This window comes from Scylla paramamosain, chromosome 15 (assembly GCF_035594125.1).
Source record: "Scylla paramamosain isolate STU-SP2022 chromosome 15, ASM3559412v1, whole genome shotgun sequence".
In the NCBI taxonomy this organism is placed as follows: Eukaryota; Metazoa; Arthropoda; class Malacostraca; order Decapoda; family Portunidae; genus Scylla; species Scylla paramamosain.
Genome location: NC_087165.1, coordinates 12,972,594 through 12,995,714, shown reverse-complemented (window position 1 = coordinate 12,995,714; position 23,121 = coordinate 12,972,594). Strand labels below are relative to the sequence as shown.

Genomic DNA, 23,121 nt, shown 5'->3' with positions numbered 1-23,121 from the left:
GTACATGGGCAAGCAGTGTAGAAGTGGCAAACCGATCATTTTAAGATAGACACATGAGTAATATGGTATTATTTTTTAGAATATTTTGCTGGGTGTGGATTTATTCATGAGGTGTGAAGGGTAAAAAGTTATTCTCACAGCATTTAGCCTCAATGATACAGATGATCTTATATAAGTGGCATTGTATGTATTTTGTGGTGTAGCATTTCATACTAGCATGTCTGTTGTGCATGAAATTATATCTCTTAGGCTTGGGTGGCCATAGTTTTAGTGGAACACAGGGTAGGGGTTGTTGCTTGCTTTGGCTGTGTTGAGTAGTAAGAGGTAATTGGTCCACTAGTGTAACATGCTCATGCCTATTTTATGGCCTGGTTTGTCTCTTGGTTTATGAGCAGTTTACAGTGGAAGGCTTACAGAAATGCAGCATCACATCTCATAATGAAGGAAAACCTTGGTTAGTCTTTGCTATCAAGAGAAAATGTACTAATTGTGAGCCATGATGATTGCTCTGTAATTACTGTAAACATAAAATACATCAGTACTATCCAGCATCACTAGCTTCAAAGATACCACACACTATCCAGCATGCTCATGGATTAATAAATACAAACAAGAGTGTCCACACACCCACCTGGTGTGCTTTAACAGTATTTAGTGTCACTCTTGTTGCTGTGTGCTCCTACCTATGAGTAAGAAATTTGGGAGTGCCTGATTTTGTTGGTAAACTATAACATTTGGAAAATTGGAGTTGACAGTGTACTCAAATTAAGACTGACCCCTGATGGTATTTCTGAGCTGCTAGGTTCTTCTTTACACCATTACCACCAATGATAATAGTGGTCATGATGCATTATTATTTGAAAAAGAAATTTTATCTCATTTAAGTGTTTCCCTCCCTTTCCTCCCACAACACCTTCCATAGTGTGCCATAAACCACCTCTGGTCCATGGTAGCAAGTGCCCAGTTTGTTGGCCTTTGTTTCCACAAGACCATATGTACAAGAGAGCAGGACTGGTAGCCTATGGCATTTGCTGAATAATGAGACCACAATATTTTAAACTTATGTCCATATCTTTATTTGGTTGATGAAATGATGCTTTAACATGAAAATGGGGAGTCCTTAATTTTCTCCACGTTGCTGGAGATTCAAATATATGATCTTTCACTTGAAAGAATAAAGAAAACTAAAGTCAGAAGATCTTTCTCACAGTATGAATGGCATGGGAGAAAGAATAATTGTTTTCAACCTTACAGATATTGATGCATTGTTTGCTTGTAATAAATTTGGTTCCCTGTTTTAAGTATTTTCATGAGTAAAATTGACAGTCATGCTCATTTTGTATAATGGAGTGTAATATAGAATGAAGATACTGTAATAATAATAATCTGCAAATTGAGATCTAGTACTTTAGAAGTAACAAAATCCCCAATCTGACTTGATGCCCAGCATCTTAGATTCATTGCACCATAAATTCAGTACAGACAAAAATCACACAATGCTGAAAACACTATATGTGAAAGCTAGTCTGTCACATGATACATTAATTTTATGCAGTAATGGATTTTTTTTTCTTTTTTTTTTTTTATGAAAGATGTGTCTTTAAGGAAGATCTCATGACAAAATTGGAACATTAGGTGAAATAATTGTTAAGTAGTTAGACCACTTTGGGTAAACTGAAAATCTGGGTAGGTGAATTTTACTCTTTTATATGCTATACACTGAATACCAAACACTAGTTTAGTATGTTTTTAGTTTAGACACTTTCTCCACCACTGAAAGTCTGCAATCAATGTGTATGTAAGCAAGGAGGAAAGGAGTCTTCAGTGGATCAATTTACTAGCTCCCAGACAATAGGTGTATAAAAGGCCTCACCAGAGATAAGCTATCTACCTGGTGATGTGCACACAATATACCACAGTTCACATTTTTATTATTCTTTGTGGCATTTTAATTTATACAATTTGTTCACAAAAATTCAGTTGTCTGAGGCCTTCTGATATTGGAGCTTCAGTTTAGTAGGATTCTACCATATTTAACTTACAGGATGGAAAAAAATGTCAAAGTATTTGTTTAGCACCTCAAGAATAATTGTATGACAATGATTTCTGTTAACATTTTGATGCAATGGTGACTAGTTTAAAGTGTTTGTCTTGGTCTGTTGTGACTTACTGAAATGTAATGCAAGTAAAGCAAAGTAAGGGAAGGGTTATGATAAATGTCAGAGCTTTCAAAGATTAGCAAGAATGTGCATATTGATGAGTCAGTTTAATATTTCAATATTTCTTTTTTATCTTTTCTGTTTTTGTTTGTTTTTAAGAATAATATTTAAATTTAATGCAACTAAATAACAAATTTTACTATGCAGTACCTGTACTTGCAAATATTTACAAGTGTTTGTTGCATATTCGGTGAAGTTTAAATGTTACAGTCTACTGTTTTAAAAGCCCTCACAGTTCCAGATCATAGTCTTTCATATATCATATAAAGACTTTTACAATCAAGCTGTTGAAAAATACGAGTTTTACAAGTTCACCATCACAACTTTAAATCAGTACATTGTATGGTTTTGATACATTAAGAAAAAAAAAAATACATATCTTTTGTAGAATTTTTAACATAAATTTTTACTAATATTCCAAATTGTAGTCTCACTGATTTACTTAGTACTGTTCTTTCTGAGATCTCAGTTATGACATCTTACTCCAAAGTACAAGGTTATACAACAATATCCACCTTCATAAGTGTAGCACTCTTGTGACATGAACTACTTCCCTCAGCTGTGCTGTGTATAAGGTTCATACATGAAATCTTATTTGGAATCATAACATTAAAATCACTGTGTTAAACAAAAATATGAGTGGTTTATTTTCAAAGGAAAATATGTCATTATTTTGTTCACAAAAAAAAAAATAATATTTACAATTAGTCTCACATATAGCACTACAGAATCCCAATATTGGTATGATTTTCATTATGTTTCATGTTCATTTAATAGCAAAGGTGGAAAGCTTTTAAAGATGTCATGTATGTCACCTTGTCCAGAAACAAATCTTTCAGTGCTGGCTAAATTAGAATTAGGCTCCTTTTCTCTCTCTCTCTCTCTCTCTCTCTCTCTGCTAGTTTTCCTGCAATATATGATGTAATATTTCCCAACATTCATGTAGTTCATATAACATACATATTTTTTTACATAACCAAATGGCATTAACAAAACACATGACTTGAAATATAAACACTCAAATTACACACACACACACACACACACTGTGCAAATGTAGACAATAATGCTTTGCACATGTTTTGAGAGTCCAGGTCCAACATGTAATTTATGCTGGTGGAACAATAGTCAGCTGTACATATAAAAGGAGTGTATAGGAGTGTATAGTAACAGACAAAAATCACTTTCTTCAGTACCTAAATTTCCTGTCAAGTTTCATTTATTTATAAACAAATGTGTGTATTGAATTCAGTTGTATGTGTGAACACCTGCATATATATGTAGTCTTATGTCTTTGTAGTTGCTCCTTCAGTCAAGTTGGGGGAATTGTGTCAAAAGATATCATTGCTGTGTGATATACCCAATTCCCAATACTAAGGAATTATTTGTATCTTTCCTTCTTGAAATATCAAAATTTGCACGATAGAATTTTATTTTTTTCATATAACATTCAGTATTATGTAGCATTAACATGGCATTTGCTGTAATTCAGTTAACCTCATAATGAGCTGCTTGACTTTTTTTTTTTTTCTGTGTGTGTGTGTGTGTGTGTGTGTGTGTGTGTTCAGCAGTAGTACTTGTGTGCATGTCATAATGATGAGATCTGCTCTTTGATTATGCTCTTTTTTACTTTGAAAACAGGTCTAAATGTCTCCTCAGACAAATTGCAGTCAGTATTGAAATAATCCATTTTAAGAAGGTCACAGTACTAAATCAATAGTACAAGTAAAAATTTTAAGATATGAAAGCCTCTAAAAAGATAAAAACTGCTATGGTACAATCTTATGGTACATAACCACTATTTTAGTACAAAAGAAACCAAAAATTTCAATATTGTTCATGTTTAGCAACCAAAGCATACCTAAATTTAGCATAATTAAGTACAACTAAAAGTGTTATATTAATGAGATACACTATGCTTACATAAAATCAAGTGCATATACAAAGTTGAAATATTTTGAAGATAGAAAACAGATATTTCTGAAATAATTCTATGAATTATTAATATTACAATCATGTTTTCATAAGTTATTAATCTTTAGTTTATTTTTCATTATAACCACCCATGTCCACAGAAAAAATATATTAGGAATATTTTTTTTTATTACTTATTTTGTGTCAAAAGGTTTTGATGTGTGGTTTATAATGTCTCTGGATTTACCAGTGATATGGAATACATGTGTGATAAAAACTGACAGCTTCATCACAATGTGTACTCTATGTAGCTACAGTTCCATGTTCTGCATAATGTTTAAACGATTTATTTCAGCGGAATGTTTCTGATAGTTGAGGCAATGAATGTCTTAGCTCATAGATGTTATAGCCAGCTGTGTGCACATCCTGCCGCTGTGATGTCTCACTGTTGATACATCATAGTAATCAAATGTTGTGCATCATGCAGTAAACTTTCCAAACATAATAATATTCAAAGTAAATGTTCAGAAAAAAAATTAAAACACTTATGTAAAGTTGCATAATGTTTCCATTGTGTTTGGTTTGGTTTTAAAGTACATAAATAGCCAGAATAAATCCAAAGGTTCATTGTTGTTTATCTGTGTTTTTATCAAGATTACACTACTTGTCATATTATAGCATGTGCAATTATAGTTACCTCTAACCAGTTTAAGTAACATCAGTTAACTTAAAAGAAGTTACATCATCTTTTGTCGTGGATAAGATTTTCTTTTTTCCATATTAATAAAGACTTGTGAAAACTTCAGTTTAAGATTGTGTAATGTTACAGAAGCATAAATATTAAAAGCCTGTGAAACTTGTTTATTTTCAACTTTGGAAATCTTTCTCATCATTGTTCCAAAATGTCCGTAGTTTTTATCAGTGAGCTGCCATTTTCCATTCACCTTCTCTGGTTTTATTTACATATCCAAGTGGCAATATATAAGTGTACAAAATAATAAATATGCGAACTGAAATTCAAGATGTAAAAATTTGAAATATGAAAATGGTAATATCCCCAATGTAAGTAATTTTTTATATAAAATGTGAAATAGAACATTTAAAGCGATAATTCAAAACAAAAAATTCCTAATGTGAAATCTCAAAATGTAAAATAAAAAAATGAAAATTCTCTCTCTCTCTCTCTCTCTCTCTCTCTCTCTCTCTCTCTCTCTCTCTCTCTCTCTCTCTCTCTCTCTCTCTCTCTCTCTCTCTCTCTATATATATATATATATATATATATATATATATATATATATATATATATATATATAATTATAATATCACGGACTTAATAACAAATTCGCTTACCACGAATCCTCAACGTCTCCCAAGCCAATCCCAAACTGAGCTGTCCATCTTACTATGAAGCAAGTCACTAAAGCTGGACACTGAAGATGTTGTTACAATACTTTTACCCATGAAAACTATACAAAATACAATGAAGCTGTTGTATATCTTTTGATCTTTTAAGGAAACGTAACCAATACTGAATTTTAATTGATTTATGTACTTAATCACTTATTTATCAACTTGCTTTTATTATTATTATTATTATTATTATTATTATTATTATTAGTAGTAGTAGTAGTAGTAGTAGTAGTAGTAGTAGTAGTAGTAGTACAATCTGCGAGACGACATCGTAAATGAGCAGGATGATGAATCTCGATTCTTAGGATTCATAGCGAAGTACTAAGGAACACATCACATCAAAATTTACGGATTCTGAATTATCCATAACATTAGATGCGTCATAACTTTGAAATCCACTTACCTTGGAAGTTTACTTGCAGACGAAATGTGAGTCATACGGTCACCGATGTATGGGACGAGTTGAGGGGCACACAAGGGAACACATGGGCGAAAGTGGCTTGTCGGAGGCTCAAAAGTCTAAGATGTACGGTGCCGAGAGACGTGCAGGTTGTGATGGATGGTTAACAGCTGCTCCACCATTGCGATATATGGGTCTAACGGGCGACGTGCAGAAACTGTTGGTAAGGGTGTCTTTTGGTGAGCGAGTCCTGCGGGCCGTGACGCAGTGCTCTCATTACACAGATTTTTTCCACCCATTGTAAAATACTTGTTTACTGAGGAAACTGATGGCTTGAGAATATTCCACATGTCTTTTTTACACTGTCTTTGCATGCGTTATCATAATGTGCGTGGTTGATAACAACATTTAGGATAGTACCCACTAACTGTCTAACTGTTTAAATCGCTATATTCTCATTTGTTGCTCACTCAAAGATTGCCTGAAATCCATTAACCCTTTCGTGGCCAGAGGATTCATCCTAAAGCAGTGCTAGGATAGAAGACAAATGTCATTATATCACTGTTGAAACTACTGAGTACATAATAAACTTATGAGCGCAACGACTGCGTGTCGCTTAACGTGTCCTTTCTGCTATTATGTACTTTTTACTATGAACATATGCACTGTGACAATTTTAGACTTACAATCAATGTCTAAGAAAACTACAGTTACAAGGAAAGAATATTTTCTCTCATATGGCATCCTTTTCACATAATGACAATAAAAAAAAATCACACACGCACACACACACACGTGTGTGTGTGTGTGTTTGTGTGTGTATTCCTCTGTGTTCAGACAGCGAGTCTTCATGACTTTGTAGTATGTTGTATACGTATTGTTCAAATCTGATAAGTGAACATTAACATAAAACGAATGACAGCAGTCCTTCTGAGATTATTTTACGATAAAAATAAAAGGAAAATTTACTCATACAAACCGGTACACCCACCACCTCTCCCGCAAGGCCAATAGTGTGCGCGCCTGAGCGGGCCGGTCAGTCAGTTTGGCGTTATCAGGCACAAGCAGCGGAACATGAGAGTTTCATGCACTTCGTTCCGCGTGGGGCTACTGTTGATGCTGTTTCTGGTGACAGTATTAAGCTTGGTGCCCTGGCTCATGGTGAGGACCTGTGAATGTGGTGCTGTTCTTGGCGGCACCCTCTGTCATCACTACAAATACGTTTATTGGTGATTCAGTGGTTTGTCATATTGCAATGACGATGACAAATGAGGAAAATTCGATAAAATGTGAAGAAGAATTTGTACTTTCATCGAGCTTGAAGTTACATTTATGTAATTTACTTCGATATTTTATAGGACCGTAAAAAGTGCCTCTTATTTAAAGTCAATGAAAATATCGTATCGTAACATGCAATACCGAAGAGGGCTGGTAACAAGAAATTCATGTCCTCGACACGTGCATTTTCAGGAGCCGAGAACACCAGACGATACCTCCTCAAACACTACCATCACAGCAGCACAGCTGAACCAGCCACTGGGGGGACCCAGTGAAGAATTAACGCTGAACTCCCTAAACGGAAAAGGAGATTTTCAACCCGAAGCAGAAGGAAGGAAAGCCACGGCATTCTCTTCCCTCTACTGGCCAGACGGGAGCGACGGACTGCCTCTCGTCCCCTATGTGGTGGTCAATCTGAGTGCGTGAGTGTAATTATGTTTAATAAAACTTTCACATAGGTACATGCAGATTATATCTAGTCATCAGAGGTCTGCGCGAGTTAGCCCTCAGTAACGAGTCTTACAATGAGGGAACGGTGCAAACACATTTTGGGTATATGGGCAGGGTGATGAAGAGATGACCATTAATTTGTCCTCTCCTAGTCTTCATGAGATCTCAGTTTGCACCGAATGCCTTGTTGATAATTACTAAGAAATCTGTACGAGCTGTTTCGTTTATTTCCTGTTGTTTATGATTCAGAAATCCGTCACCTGAGGGCAATGCATTCGCGTAACTAATTCATATTCGTAAGCTTGCCAATAGAGATCACTACAATTACCAGAATTAGCTTTAATAAGGCATCATCATATGTACATGGTGAAACTCTGATGCTGAATTATCCAGCTATGAGTTTCTTGTCTCTGTATAACGAACACGTAGAGTGACATCTTTGTAATACGAGGGCATTACATCATGACAACAGCATCTCCGCTGAGAGATCAACCAGTGAGGATTTTGTCGAAAAATTTTACGGTTGTGACCTGAGATCCACTGAGATGCACTACTGTCGGTTTGGAGCAGGTGAGGGGGATGAAGTTATGTACCCTCGCAGACCTCTGGTTACAGCAAACTATCAGATTGATAGGACGTGTATAGCAATAGCTCAGCTTCATGTGAAAGCAAAGAAATGCAGCTATTAACCTAAGCCTATTATCACGCATGAATTTAGGTCGGTGAATTTCAGAATGTACTTACGTACCAAAAAATCAAACGGTAGCCAAGGACTTGGTAGTACCTAGAGACAAAGAATATTCAAGTAATGTCATTTGAAAGATGACCATTTACAATATAAATAAATGAATAAATAAATAAATAAATAAATAAATAAATAAAATAAAATAAAAGTTGAGAGCGCAAAAATTTCAATTGACAAAGTGATACGAAAGTTAACAAACACATGTAAGATTCAGAAGATCACGAGTTTTGTGACGCATGTTTGCTATCTGAACAATAATCAGTCGCCTTCACCTGGGAGGCAGCCCCAGAGTACAGACGGGCGGTACAGAGGGCAATGGCCTACTGGATGCTTCACACCTGCATCAAGTTCGTGGAGGTTCGTGAACCAACGGGTCCTCACCTGAGACTCGTCCGCGGTTCCGTGTGTCGCTCCGCCGTTGGCCGCGTGTCCAAGACTGGCCAAGACGTTGTTATTGGACAAGGCTGTCGCAAGGTGAGGAACGAGGGACATAATGAAGCTTATATTCATCATTACGCTAGAAACATCAAAATGAGAAATGGCCGCCTAGATAATTTGCTGTTTCTGCAGGGATGCACAGATCTAGGACAAGGGCGTCTCGATTTCCAGAACCACTTTTTTATTTTTATTTTTTTTCCATTTGTCAATGCCTCTTCCTTCTTCACCTTTCCTCCCATCGATTTCCATGTTCCCGCATTGTTTCGCTTTGCTCAACAGTTTGGACGCATTGTTCGGCTCCTGGCCCGTGCTCTTGGTTGGTATGATGAACACAATCGGCCGGACCGCGACTTGTATGTGCATGTCAACGAAGAGAATGTGGTGCCCTTCCTTCGCTACCGGCTTGGTAAATTGCCCTCACAGCTGGTGGCTGACTTTGGCTTGCCATACGACTTTACTTCCCTCATGCACGCCGATGCACAGGTAAATGAAGGTGGGCTTAGTTTTATCTATTTATCTATTCATTATTTATTTATTTGTTTATTTTTACAGATATTCTTTTAAAACAAAGGAAGCTTTGTTTTGTTTATAAGGTAGAACAGTTAAGTTTGGAGCAGTAAAGGATCTTGAAGGTCTTATCATCAGATTTTATAATTGTGAAGGTCTAATGGAGTTTTGTAGTGAAAATAGTTTGTGAAGGTGCATGTTATTTTACCGTGTCCTTCTGGCGTTACAGTTTCTCTCGATCAACGGCAAGACCACACTGGCCACTCTGAACCCTCTGCTACAAGGCCTAATTGGTCAGAGTCGTGGCCTCTCGCACCGAGATAAGCTGCTCGCCAACCTCATGTACCGCTGCACAGGTGAGTTCTGAGCTATGACTGCCTCTGTACCACAAATGGCCAATTCCACAATATTTTCGCAAGCTCCCGAACTAAAACGCTCCCCATGTCGGTAAGCGCATGAACAAATAGGAGTCACATATTAGGTGAACAGATAACTGGTTATATTAGTAGCTTTTGTATTATTTGGTTCGTGAAACCAATGTAGCCCGTTAGTATGAGTAATTTTGGTGTCATGCCAGTTGATGGCAATTTTCCTGGTTAGAGTTGTTATATAGCACCTTGTCAACTAGTTATGGGAATATATAACATATTATTTAATTGCAGGTTTGGCGCTTCGGAGTAAATATGAGTGAAAGAAAAGCATGTATGTAAATGAGCAAACAATGCTGAAGGAAAATCCAGTAAATTTTCTTATGCTGCTCCTGAATAGCACAGCTGCAGGTCTTCCTCGCTCAGTGGACGGGATAACGGATGTAGACATTGCGCATGCGCAAAACTTAGTGCACGAGTGCGCGCAACACACGCAGAACTTAGGTTGCTAGATGTCACAGGAAGACACTTGACACTCACTTGTGTCACTCTCATGCTTTCTTAGGCCATGATTTTACTGTAGGATTGTGTTCCCATTAGTGTTGTTGGATATTCCCCTAACTTGGTGCACAGCGGTACGTTCACACTTAGTGCACCAGAATTCATGGCTACATGCTTCGCATGCGCAGCAAGGCAAATTTACTACATACAATAATGGCAGAGCTTAATAATTTCGTAGGCATTGTTCTCCCGCCACTCGCACAACACGATATTGATTAACTCTAGTAGTAGTAGTAGTAGTAGCAGTAGTAGTAGTAGTAGTAGTAGTAGTAGTAGTAGTAGTAACAGCAGCAACTATAGCAATAGGATTGGTGATGATGGTATACGAGAATGTCAAACTACTGGAGGAGAAACAATTTGCTAATTACTTTTATTTATATCTGTTTCACTGATTCATAGGATGGTTAAGGAGGAGAATCAGTGGTTTAACAGAGAGAGAGAGAGAGAGAGAGAGAGAGAGAGAGAGAGAGAGAGCTTGTGTATTGTAAAACTACTACCTTTTTTTCTGTATCAGTCGCTGATTCTCCTCAACCCCTCCATGAAACAACGAAGCAGCTGTAAATAATGAATCGCCTTCCTCCCTCACTGACCCCTTCCTTATCCCACACCCACCAGCTAAATGGATACAAGCCTGTGGCCTGGCTGAGGAAAGATGCAGTGAAGGAGGATACACCAAACGGGATTGTTCGTGTGCTTGTCCCGCTGGAACATCCGGTGTTAGATGTGAAAATGTCACCGGGCAGTATTATGGTTAGTGTATCTTTTATTAGATGATAAAGCAGACTCACTGATGACTTTTAATCTATATAGCCGTCAGTATTTCATCACAAATGCCTATGTTCTCTTCCTCCCTCCCTCCTGCAGACAGTCTTGTGCCCGCCTGCACAGAGGTGGTGCAGACGCAGACGAACATATCTTCTCCAGGACATCCAGGGAACTATGATCGAGGTAACTGTGTGTGTGTGTGTGTGTGTGTGTGTGTGTGTAGGGAGACATTGCCACTTCCTAAAAATCAAGTATTGAATGAAGTTCTTTAAGGAATCTTGATACTTTACATAGTTCAAGTCGAAAGAACATTAAATAATAATAATGATGATGATAATAATAATGATAATTATGATAATAATAATAATAATAATAATAATGATAATAATAGTCAGAGCGTTCATCAGTTTATTCACTCGACTAAACTCAGCTTCTCTGGACGCAAACCGACGCTGATGTGAAGTTTTCAGGAAAAGTTCGTAAAATAAAACTCTTCTTTTCGATGGCTATTGATTTAGCGTGGATGCAATCCGATGATAGACAAGCAAGTCTAAGATTTAAAACACGAAATTGGCATGGTTAACTCAGTGTTTACTAATGACGGTGCTCTCTTTCCTCTTCCTTTTCTAACTCCTTTTCCTCCTCCTTTCCTTCTTATATGCATTGAATTACATACTTAACTCGTTAACCTTTCATAAGTGGAAAGGCTAAGTAGCTCCTATTTTAAATCTACCGCGCAGACATCTGGTGCGTGAAGTGGATCAAGGCGCCCCCTTGCTACACCCCCGTCATCACTTTCCACGCCTTCCACCTGTACGGTAGGAACACCTACAGGGACGACCGGCCGCTGTGTTACCTGGATTTTTTAGAGATTAGAAGCCATAGTCTTTACAGCGGCGAAGTGTAAGTACTATCTATATGTGTAAAGTACATTGCAAATTGTTTATATTCACTGTTTGATATTGTTCTTAATATATTACTACTACTACTACTACTCCCATTGCTAGTACTAGCGGATATAAAAGTATACATAAGTTTCCTGTTTTATGACGTCAAGCAGCGATCCGTAACCCTTATTCTTTATAACTACGTGTTTAGCCTTTTTAGCCAACTCTCTCTCTCTCTCTCTCTCTCTCTCTCTCTCTCTCTCATTGTAATTGTTTCTATGAAAAGTTTGGGTTAAGGCACGGAATCGTGTCATACACTCGTCCACCAGTTATGTAGCTTCTCGTCACATAAAAAACATTCACATTTCCTTTGTTCTTATCCAGACACCTTCCTCTCAAATAATTTTCTGCAATCCCTGCCCGACGATGCCTATATCTCACGTCCTTATCCCTCACCACCCATTTCGTTTCGTTCCGTTTCGTTGCTTCATATGTCGAACCCGTTTTAGAGAATCATGAAACCCGTGATCACTGCTTGCAGATTTTAGCTTTGTGAACGTCAAATAAAAGCTCTAGTACTCTAATCTCGCTGTTTTAATATTCATGGTGCTGCTGATAAACGCATATCAAAATATAAGCATATACTGGCCTCAACGCTCCTCACACAGGTATTGTGACAAGGAGATCTCGTCCGGCCAGATCTTTACCTCTTCGTCAGGCGACCTAGTGTTGTATTTCAAGACCCAGACAGACTATTTCCCTGGATGGGCGGCCTCCGTCACCTTCAATCCCATCTCTGGCTGCCTCAGGTAACGCAGACACAATCAGGGAGCAGTCATGCTAGATAACTACATAGAAGGCACACAACAGGATTCGCTGGTTATTTATAATGTGGGGATGGGAATGGTGACCAGAGTGGTGAAATAGTCGTGGTGATGGTAGCAATGGGTGTAATGGAGAAGTGATGAGGTGTGAAGATTAAAGCAGGAAATAGTCTAGAGGAATTTTATGGACAGTCACACCCAAAATGAGTAAATAAATAAACTACTAGGGGCAATTAGTGATACCATCATTATCATTATCATTATTATGCTGGTATTCGGTGATGTATCCTTAGTTATTAACATGAAAAAAAGTACTACCAATTGAAGAAAAGACTTGAGTGTAGTTACAACTACCTAGGTAGCCGCTGGTTGTTTGTCTGGGTGAAGTGTTAAGTGGGAGTAGCTTCATTTTATGATTGTGATGTTTGGTGATAATTGCTATGTCAGATTTATTTTCTTTTTTCCCTCTGATAGATATTTTTATTTCCCCATGATAGATGCTTTATTCACCCAAGTTCAGCGTAATCGCCTCCACTATCCTACAAACTTCTCTTAAAAAGAAATACGCCATTAATGGGGAGTCGTGGCATTCAAAACTGAGCATTTTCCTTGTTATTTTTTAATAAGGCTGACTCACAGGATAGTGGTGGACATGCATGGAATAAGAATGTGATACATAAAAAAAGAAAAAAATCATTCTTAATTGTATTTGCGTTGCCCATTTCTCATCGCGTGCTTTCGTGTTCCCCCATACAGTAACGAAACCACACCTGTGCCCACATCTCCCAATTCGCTGACTACCCCAGCAGCAAACACCACCACGGCAACTCCAAACCCCACCCCATCATCTACAACTACCTCCACTACCAACACCCACTCCACCAATACAACCACAGCCACCTTTACTACTCTCACAACCACTACACCTACTACCACTACAACCACTATTCCTACAACCACTGCAACCACTACTCCTACCACTACAACCACTGCTTCTACAACCACTGCAGCCACTACTACTGCTACCACTACAACCACTACCCCTTCTACCACTACAGCCACTACTCCTACCACTACAGCCACTACTTCTACCACTACAGCCACTAGCCCTTCTACCACTACAGCCACTACTCCTTCTACCACTACAGCCACTACCCCTTCTACCACTACAGCCACTACTACTACCACTACAGCCACTACTCCTACCACTACAGCCACTACCCCTTCTACCACTACAACCACTACTACCACAACAGCCACTACCCCTTCTACCACTACAACCACTGCTCCTTCTACCACTACAGCCACTACTCCTACCACTACAGCCACTACCCCTTCTACCACTACAGCCACTACTACTACCACTACAGCCACTACCCTTTCTACCACTACAGCCACTATCCCTTCTACCACTACAGCCACTACTACTACCACTACAGCCACTACCCTTTCTACCACTACAGCCACTATCCCTTCTACCACTACAGCCACTACTCCTACCACTACAGCCACTACTTCTACCACTACAGCCACTACCCCTTCTACTACTACAACCACTACTCCTACCACAACAGCCACTACTCTTACCACTACAGCCACTACTCCTACCACTACAGCCACTACCCCTTTTGCCACTACAGCCACTACTCCTGCCACTACAGCCACTACCCCTTCTACCACTACAACCACTACTCCTTCTACCACAACAGCCACTACTCCTACCACTACAGCCACTACCCCTTCTACCACTACAACCACTACTCCTTCTACCACAACAGCCACTACTCCTACCACTACAGCCACTACTCCTACCACTACAGCCACTACTCCTACCACTACAGCCACTACTTCTACCACTACAGCCACTACTCCTACCACTACAGCCACTACTCCTACCACTACAGCCACTACTCCTACCACTACAGCCACTACCCCTTTTGCCACTACAGCCACTACTCCTACCACTACAGCCACTACCCCTTCTACCACTACAACCACTACTCCTTCTACCACAACAGCCACTACTCCTACCACTACAGCCACTACTCCTACCACTACAGCCACTACTCCTACCACTACAGCCACTACCCCTCCTACCACTACAGCCACTACCCCTTCTACCACTACAGCCACTACCCCTTCTACCACTACAGCCACTACCCCTTCTACCACTACAGCCACTACCCCTTCTACCACTACAGCCACTACCCCTTTTACCACTACAGCCACTACTTCTACCACTACAGCCACTACTACTCCTACCACTACAGCCACTACTCCTACCGCTACCCCTTCTACCACTACAGCCACTACTACTACCACTACTTCCACAACAGCCACTACCCCTTCTACCACTACAACCACTGCTTCTTCTACCACTACAGCCACTACTCCTACCACTACAGCCACTACCCCTTCTACCACTACAGCCACTACTCCTACCACTACAGCCAGTACCCCTTCTACCACAACAGCCACTACTACCACTACAGCTGCTACTCCTACCACTACAGCCACTACTACTACCTCTACAACTACTATCCCTACTACGACTACAACCACTACCCCTACCACTACTACTACCACTACAACAACTGCAACCACTACCCCTGCTACCCCTACTATCACTACAACTACTACCTCTTCTACCACTACAGCTACTCCTACTGCCACTACAACCACTAGACCTACTACCACAACAACCACTACCCCTACTACCACCACAACTACCACCCCTACTACCACTACAATCACCACCCCCACTAATTCAACTACTATTCCTACTACTGCAACCACTACTCCCACCACAATAAATACTACTACTGCTTCTAGAACTACCACTTTTACTACAACCACTGCACTTACTACAACCACTATTCCTGCTACAAGTTCAACTACTAATGTGACTACTACTGCCACTACAACTACCACTCCTTCCATCACTACAACCACTACTGCTACCACTGCAACCACTGCTCCTGCTATCACTACTACTACTTCTGCTACCACTGCATCTACTACTGCTACCACTACAACTGCTACCCCAACTACCAATGCAGCTACTACTACAACTAATACTCCTGCTACTACAACTACTACTCCTGCTTCTACTACAACTACTATTCCTGCTACCATTACAACCACTACCTTTCCTACCACTGCATCCACTACTACCATCACAACCACTACTACAACTACTCCCACTACTACAACTGCCACTGTTGCAACCACTGCTCCTACTGATACAACCACTACTGCTACAACCATGACTCCCATTATGACTACTGCAGCTACTTCTACTACTACAACCACTACAGCTACCACTCCTGTCACTACAACCAATCCTACTGCAAGTACAACAACTACAACCACCACCCCCAGTAATACTACTACAACAACTATCCCCACTACTACTGCATTCACTACTGCCAATACAACCACTACCCTTACCCCCACTAAAACCTCAACTAGCAATACTACTACCATTGCTGCCTCAACTACTGCCATCACTACACCTACCACCTCCATCACCTCTTCCCTCACCACCACAACTACCACAGTAACCACGAACAATACCACCATGTCTACCACCATCACTATCACCCCTTCCTCTTCTGCTACTAGTACTAAAACCTCCATTACAACTCTCACCACTTCTACAACACCAAGAAAAATTACATCCACTGCCATGACCACCCCCATTTCCACCACTACCAGCCCCAACACTGCAATAACTACTACTTCAGCCACTACATTCACCACCACCCCTACCACCACAACAGCCTTGACAGTAACCACCTCTAAGATCCTCACCACCACTGACACTGGCACCTCAAGCCCTAACCCAAACTGTGGACTGGAGGACAAGCGACGCAGGTATCACTGGACCTCTCCTAAATTCCCATGTCAAAACTACCCCAACAACTTCACCTGCATCATCAGGGGAGGATCGGTGAGTTACAGATATGTCTTTTCTTCTGTCGGACACCAGGTTAATGATATTGTCTGTCAGCTCTCGGCCTCTCGGTCAGTCTTCTTGTCTTCTATCTCATATAGTAGTCTTTGTTAGCCTATATCTTCAGCTGTTGTTCTTCCTTCCAAGTAGCTTTGTACAGACTACCCATCTTTTTCTGGGTCTTCCTGGTAGTTTTCTTCCTGCAGGTTGCTATTCCAGGTACTTTCCAGGGGTATCTATTTTCTTCAATTCTTTTTACATGACCAGATAATCTTGGATTGTTCCTTCCTGTGACTTGTATAATCTGTTCTACCTCCAGGTGACTTTTTACTCTCTTATTCTTTAGTTTGTCTTCTTGTGACTTTCCATTATAATTCTTAATGCCTTCATTTCTGCAACCCCAATTATTGATTCTAGTTTCTTAGTCATGTTCCATATCTCTGATGTATACAATAGTACTGGTCTTAGTATAATTGTGCATATAATTATCTGAGGGTGATTGGAAATCAGAATTATGTGAAAGCATCAAGCATGATGTTGAAGAGAAACCACTGATGAGTAGATTGATTGTAATTTTTTGTGCCTTGAAACACAGAGACATTGATGTGAAGAGGGTAATCTATGTTATCAGGTATATATTTTGAGATTGGAAATATTTAAATTTTTTTTTAAAGAAGAAGAAAAAATTGTTATAAAACTTCAGTATTATGTGACATTAACTGTCAAGTTGATCTGAAATCTTTAACCATGAAGCTGTAGCTAGGTGGGGATTGAACTCTGACCAGGAGAACAGAAGCACAGAACCTTATACATCAGGACCATGGTAATAGTCAAGTGAGTTGGTGTGCTTTTGAGGCAAGGACAGGAACCAATGATGCAAAGTTTCCACATAAACATGAAGAGTGCTTTAACTGTGTATTCCTTATGGATTATACACTGGGAGGTGCTGCGGAAGTACAATCTGATGTGGTTGGTTGTATATTCTTACTTCATACACATGGCACATGTTGACAGTCATTTGAATGAGTTTTTATGTTTGATTTGTTTTCATAATTTTTCTGAAGGGTTACTGCTGTCAGATCTTCTCTTCATGTACCTTTGTTATTTCTTCATTTCCCTTCTTGTATGTCCATATAGATCTCATACTCATTTTATAATATATGACACTTGTGCACATTAAATTCCCTTTCCCATCTCTTGCTGTACTCACAGAGATCTTATTTGATTTACTTTGTAGAATTTCACATTCATTGTGACTGTGTTCTTAACAATGTTGCATCATCTGCAAATAGACTTGCATGGCTATTTTCATGTCTTTAGCATCATTGATATAAATTAAGAAAGGCACTGGTGGCAAAACTAATCTTTGCAGTAACTCTCTATTTATCTTTCTCCATTCTGAGGAGTACTTTTTCCCTTTTTACTCCTTCTCTCTTCTTTTTACTCCTTTCTCTTCCTTTTAGTATCCATTCAGGATTTTGATCACAGCATTGAGTTCTACATTTCTAGTGGAGGATGGTGTGTATGTGTGTATATGTGTGTGTGCACACAATTCACCTATGGTTGTCTGCTGGTCACCCAGCCAACCATTCCCCAATAGAATTCATAGCAGCAGTGAGGTCACAACCCCACAGCTTACATCCCATACTGACTTGCTGCTAGGTGGACAGGGGCTACACAGGGGCTACACATTAAGAGGCTCATCCATCTGTCTCACCACACCTGGGACTCGAACTTAGGCCTTCTTGGTTGTGAGCTGAGCATGCTGACCACTACACTATGTAGTGTGTAAATACATGTGTACAGATGTTTTTTTACAAGAAATGAGAAATGCTTTATGCCATACCATGGTCATAAACAGGTATAGTATATTAGAAGAAAAGTATTATTATTACTTTTATATTTTATTTTCAGGGAAAATCCTTCTAGGCATATTAAAATAATAAGTTTTAATTTAACTTTCAGAGGAGACCATTCTGGGCAATCTTCCAGTTTAATGTGTTTCAGCTGTCTCTGGGTTGTGGTGATCTGGTGACTCTCTCACTTCCCTTCAGCAGACAGGTGGTGTGAGTGCTACCCAACATGGCTCAGTCTGATATTATATGTTAAAATGATGAATATTAAAAAATAGTGCATTCATTTGTAAATAATGACACATGTAGCAGATAGAGAAGTAGCTACTTAGAGATGGATGTGAATGCTGTCTCACTAGTAAGAACATGATGGAGTTGGGTGATAAATTCTCTGTATATGTAAACCCATCTTGAGGAACCCTTTATTGTTCAAAACAGTTTTTTGAAAGTCTTGCAGTTTTAGGAGATGACTATTGTAGGTGGTGCTGAATGCAGAAAGTGAAGTTGAGGCAAAATCTAAATTAATGAAACAGAATAAGTATATGTGAGGACTGCAATTGTATTGGACCTACTATTGTAGGTGGTGCTGAATGCAGAAAGTGAAGCTGAGGCAAAATCTAAATTAATGAAACAGAATAAGTATATGTGAGGACTGCAATGCTTTGTTACCAAAATCTGGACAGTGAGGAAGAGGAGTACATAACCTAAAGAAAATGGAGATAAGGGTTATTAAGTGGATGATTTGTGCATCACTGAATGAATCTGGAATCACAGATGATGAACTGAGAGACTGTATTACCTTACTGAAGAGAATAGATAGAATGAGGTGATATAAGCATGTTGAAAGGTTGGTAGAGATTGACTGGGTAAAAAAGGGGTAGGGATCTGAGCTGGTAGAGATTTTAAAGATCTGGGAAAGCTTGAATGAAAGTGGTCAAGAAGAACCTCAGTTGTCTAGACATCTGTAGGGAGGCTGTTAGAGACCATGCAGATTGGTGAGGCTGATACATGTAGGCTTGTCTGAAGGGTTTCAAAAAGATGATATGATAAATATTTCACTGGTTTCATCATTATTGTTGTTAATATTTTAAAAGGGGTTTTATGTTAAAAATCCATTAGTCAAATCTTGTCTTTTGATGGAAACTTACTTAGCCACATGTGTATAATATGCCTGTTGTTAAGTCATATTTGCTTTAAAGGTTCTTTGTCAGGAACTTTCCATGTTTTCTTTGGTTTGTCTACTGGCACTATTACTTTTCTTTTGAAAATGTTCCTGCTTCCATCCATTCCTGTTCCTGTGACTAAAGTATCACATCCATCCATTCTCTTTACTTGATCTATATTCTTAGTTGCAGTTTTGTTTCCTTGTTCTTAATTTATTGGAACATCTCTTGCAGTAGAAATAGACATCTACTCAATCATTGTTTTACTTGTTTGCATTATTTACAATCATAGATTAAAATTTGTTATTTTTTATTGATTATCAACATTTTACCTATTATCACATATCTATCTCCTATCTCATCATTAATTAATGATGTACTTACAGTTTTTGTGGTACCCGGAGCAGGCCATATCTAGCTCCAACATTCAACTTTGAGGCATCTTTCACCACAGATGCTGACAGGACAGACATTGGCTTTAACATCACTGTAACGCCTAAGAGGTCACCATGTCACAAGGTATTTGAGCAGTCCTTTCTTAAGACACCTACCTCTGCTTCTTTCCTTTTTGTTTTCTTCTGTGACAGTAATGATTATTTTTTTCTTATTCACTTAATGGTAACTATTCTTCCTCAATAGGTTTAAAATGTTTCATTTCCCACTATTGTTTGGAGAACAATACTTGCAGATTCTAGTCTGTCAATTTCATACATATTCAAGATTCATCACAGAACACAAAGCTGTTTTTATCACAAGAATATTTCTTGAATGACAAATTTTGTGGTTTTTGATTGGCTATATTTTACACTGCTTTTGTTGCTGTCTGTGGATCAGGTGATAGGGGTTCCATTTTTTTTTTACAAGTGTATATTTGCTTCTTTATATACAACCAAGCTTCTTTGGGAGATTATCTGTAAGTCCCCAGTAATTCCACTATTTTTTGTCTTCAAGCTATATTCTTCATAAGGATCCTGTTGAGTGCCACTTGTGTAACACTTCATATTTTGAAACACTGAGAAATGTAATAGAAAGGTAGTCATGAGGTGTAATATCTAAGGCTCAAGTGGATGTTGGATGGCCTTGACTGGCCTGTAACCATCACCCCCTCAACCATTCATCTCACACTGGAAATCCCCTCTACATAGTCCACCGCAGCACTCTGAAACTGCTGGCATTCTTCCTTCGTCATCATGACTTTTCTCCCAACTTTTCTTGATATTCTGTTACTTTCTCTCTCTTGTCAAACTCCCCACTTGATTTTAGAAATAAAGTAAAAATAAATTCTTCTCTTGGAACATTTAAGTGCCCTGAAGTAGGAAAGATCTCTGTCCTTGACATCTCCATAATAATGTATATTGTATTGACAGCGTTAGTGTTGATATATCTGCATGTCTAATTGTCATTCCAGCGTGTGCTGCTGACTGAGAATGACACTCTGGGCAATGTTTCCATCTGGAAGACAGGGAGAGTGAAGCAGCTGGTCCTGTGTGAGTGGTGGATTGAGGTGAGAGTCTATGCACTTGTTTGGCTTGGGGAAATGTCAATAATAGATGGTAGGTTTTCTCTTAAAAGAGTAAAACCACTATTTCTAATAATCCAGGCTAAACCATCATGAAGATTTATTAATTTATAGGTAGGTATTTCTCCAGTTTCTGTCCCATTGGTAATCCTTTCTTCTCTCAAGACTTTCCCTGTGCAGGCACAGTTGGTGTTGTGGAATAGATTGCCTTGTCTGGAGCAGCACAATTGTTCCTTTATATCTGCGCAACTTGATTTTTGTGAACATGCAAAGAATGAAGCATTAGCACCACTTGAAAACTACTAATTTCCTAGAAGTATTGTAGTCAATATAGTAGTTATCTATAATGAATTACATAAATACATCTATATTTTTTATATTATTTTTTGCTTGTTTTATTGTTATTTATGGCAGTAATGACTTCATAATTTTGAATTAACATATATATACACCATCTTAAAACTTTTCCGTATCCAGACTTCATTATGTTGCCACTGCCACATGTATGACATGTATATCAAGACGTACATGTTGTATATCTTGATGCCTGGTGCTTCCTCCATCATGCCATATCTTTCCATTTCACTCTAGCCATGGTTGTCTATCTGATGTAATTTATGGACTTTCAATCTATATTTTTTTCAATTTACTGGATAAATTAATAAATATTGAACAATGAATTGAATTGAAAGAATTTAAAAATATCTATTTGATCTTAATAAGTATGGTGGTAAATTTTATAGTAAGAATGTAAGTGATTTATAAATCACATTTCACTTGTATTGTGAATTGTCTTTGGGTTGCCTCATTCATTTGCATATGAATATTGAAATGGAAATAATATAAGGAACTAAGAGAATATAACATAAGAGAAATGTGGGGAAGAGAATACAAAGCTGTTTGTGACAGGGTAAAGTATATTTCCATCAGATCAACTAATGTAAAAATTTTCTGTGCCACATAATAATTTGTAAATACAGATTTTGTAAATGGTTCCTGATTTTATTCAGGCTCCACAAGGTAGTCGTCTTAGGGTTGAAAGAGTGATGACTACTCTTGCCTGGACTAAGAACTGCAAGAGTGACTACCTGGTGATCAATGGGGAGGGGCACAGGATGTACCCTGCCGACTCCAGCGTCATATATTGTGGTCGGATGAATGCAGTGGCACCCCTCACGACCTCTGGCAACCTGCTGCTTGTGGTGTACAGGGCTAGAGTGCCGTGGAGCAAAGGCTTTGTGTTGCACTACAAGATACTGACATAAATTGTGAGAAGAAAGTGTACCATTACAAAATGTGTGAAGATCAGTGGCCATGTCCCATAAGACATTAGTGATGGGATAAACCAATTTATACCTGAATGTGGTGGCACTTCTGCCATCCAGAAACCTGCACCTTGTGGTGGGTTGAATGTGCCATGAAGGAAGGTATATGAGCAAAGATGGAAATGGCAGTGCACAGTCATAATGTGAAAGTTAATGCCTAATGCTGTACAAGACTTAAGTGGTGGGATAACCTTAATGGTACAAGTGATATGGTTAGAATCTGATCCGAGGGGGGATTTGATAGCCATTGAAGGTATGTGGATTGTCCTATGAATATGCACTCACTTGATAGTAGTAGTAGGGTCTGTTGCTTATCAGCACCATGTTTCTTCTTCCTTCTGCATGTTTGCAGATTATGCATGATGTAATTTCTTAACATTTACAGCTACCATTTATGTATTTCCATGCACACATTTCTTGTAATTACATATCTATAATACTTATTTCACTATGTACATAGTTCCTATACCCTATATAGTTTTATTTCTAGACTATCTTTGCAGCATGTTTTTTTTTGGGGGGGAAATCTTATCTTTTTAT

The 23,121-nt window shown here is 38.7% G+C and overlaps 1 protein-coding gene across 1 annotated transcript; it reads left to right on the top strand.

Moving 5' to 3' along the window:
• The first annotated feature begins 8,701 nt into the window (after positions 1-8,701).
• LOC135107463 (mucin-2-like) lies at positions 8,702-22,707 on the top strand. Its single transcript, XM_064017347.1, has 12 exons — positions 8,702-8,890; positions 9,134-9,337; positions 9,591-9,717; positions 10,906-11,040; positions 11,155-11,238; positions 11,796-11,958; positions 12,611-12,751; positions 13,523-16,718; positions 18,687-18,787; positions 20,124-20,256; positions 21,146-21,241; positions 22,267-22,707. Exons 1-12 carry the CDS (start codon positions 8,732-8,734, stop codon positions 22,519-22,521), a joined length of 4,794 nt encoding a protein of 1,597 aa, XP_063873417.1. The 5' UTR covers positions 8,702-8,731; the 3' UTR covers positions 22,522-22,707.
• The last annotated feature ends 414 nt before the right edge of the window (positions 22,708-23,121 follow it).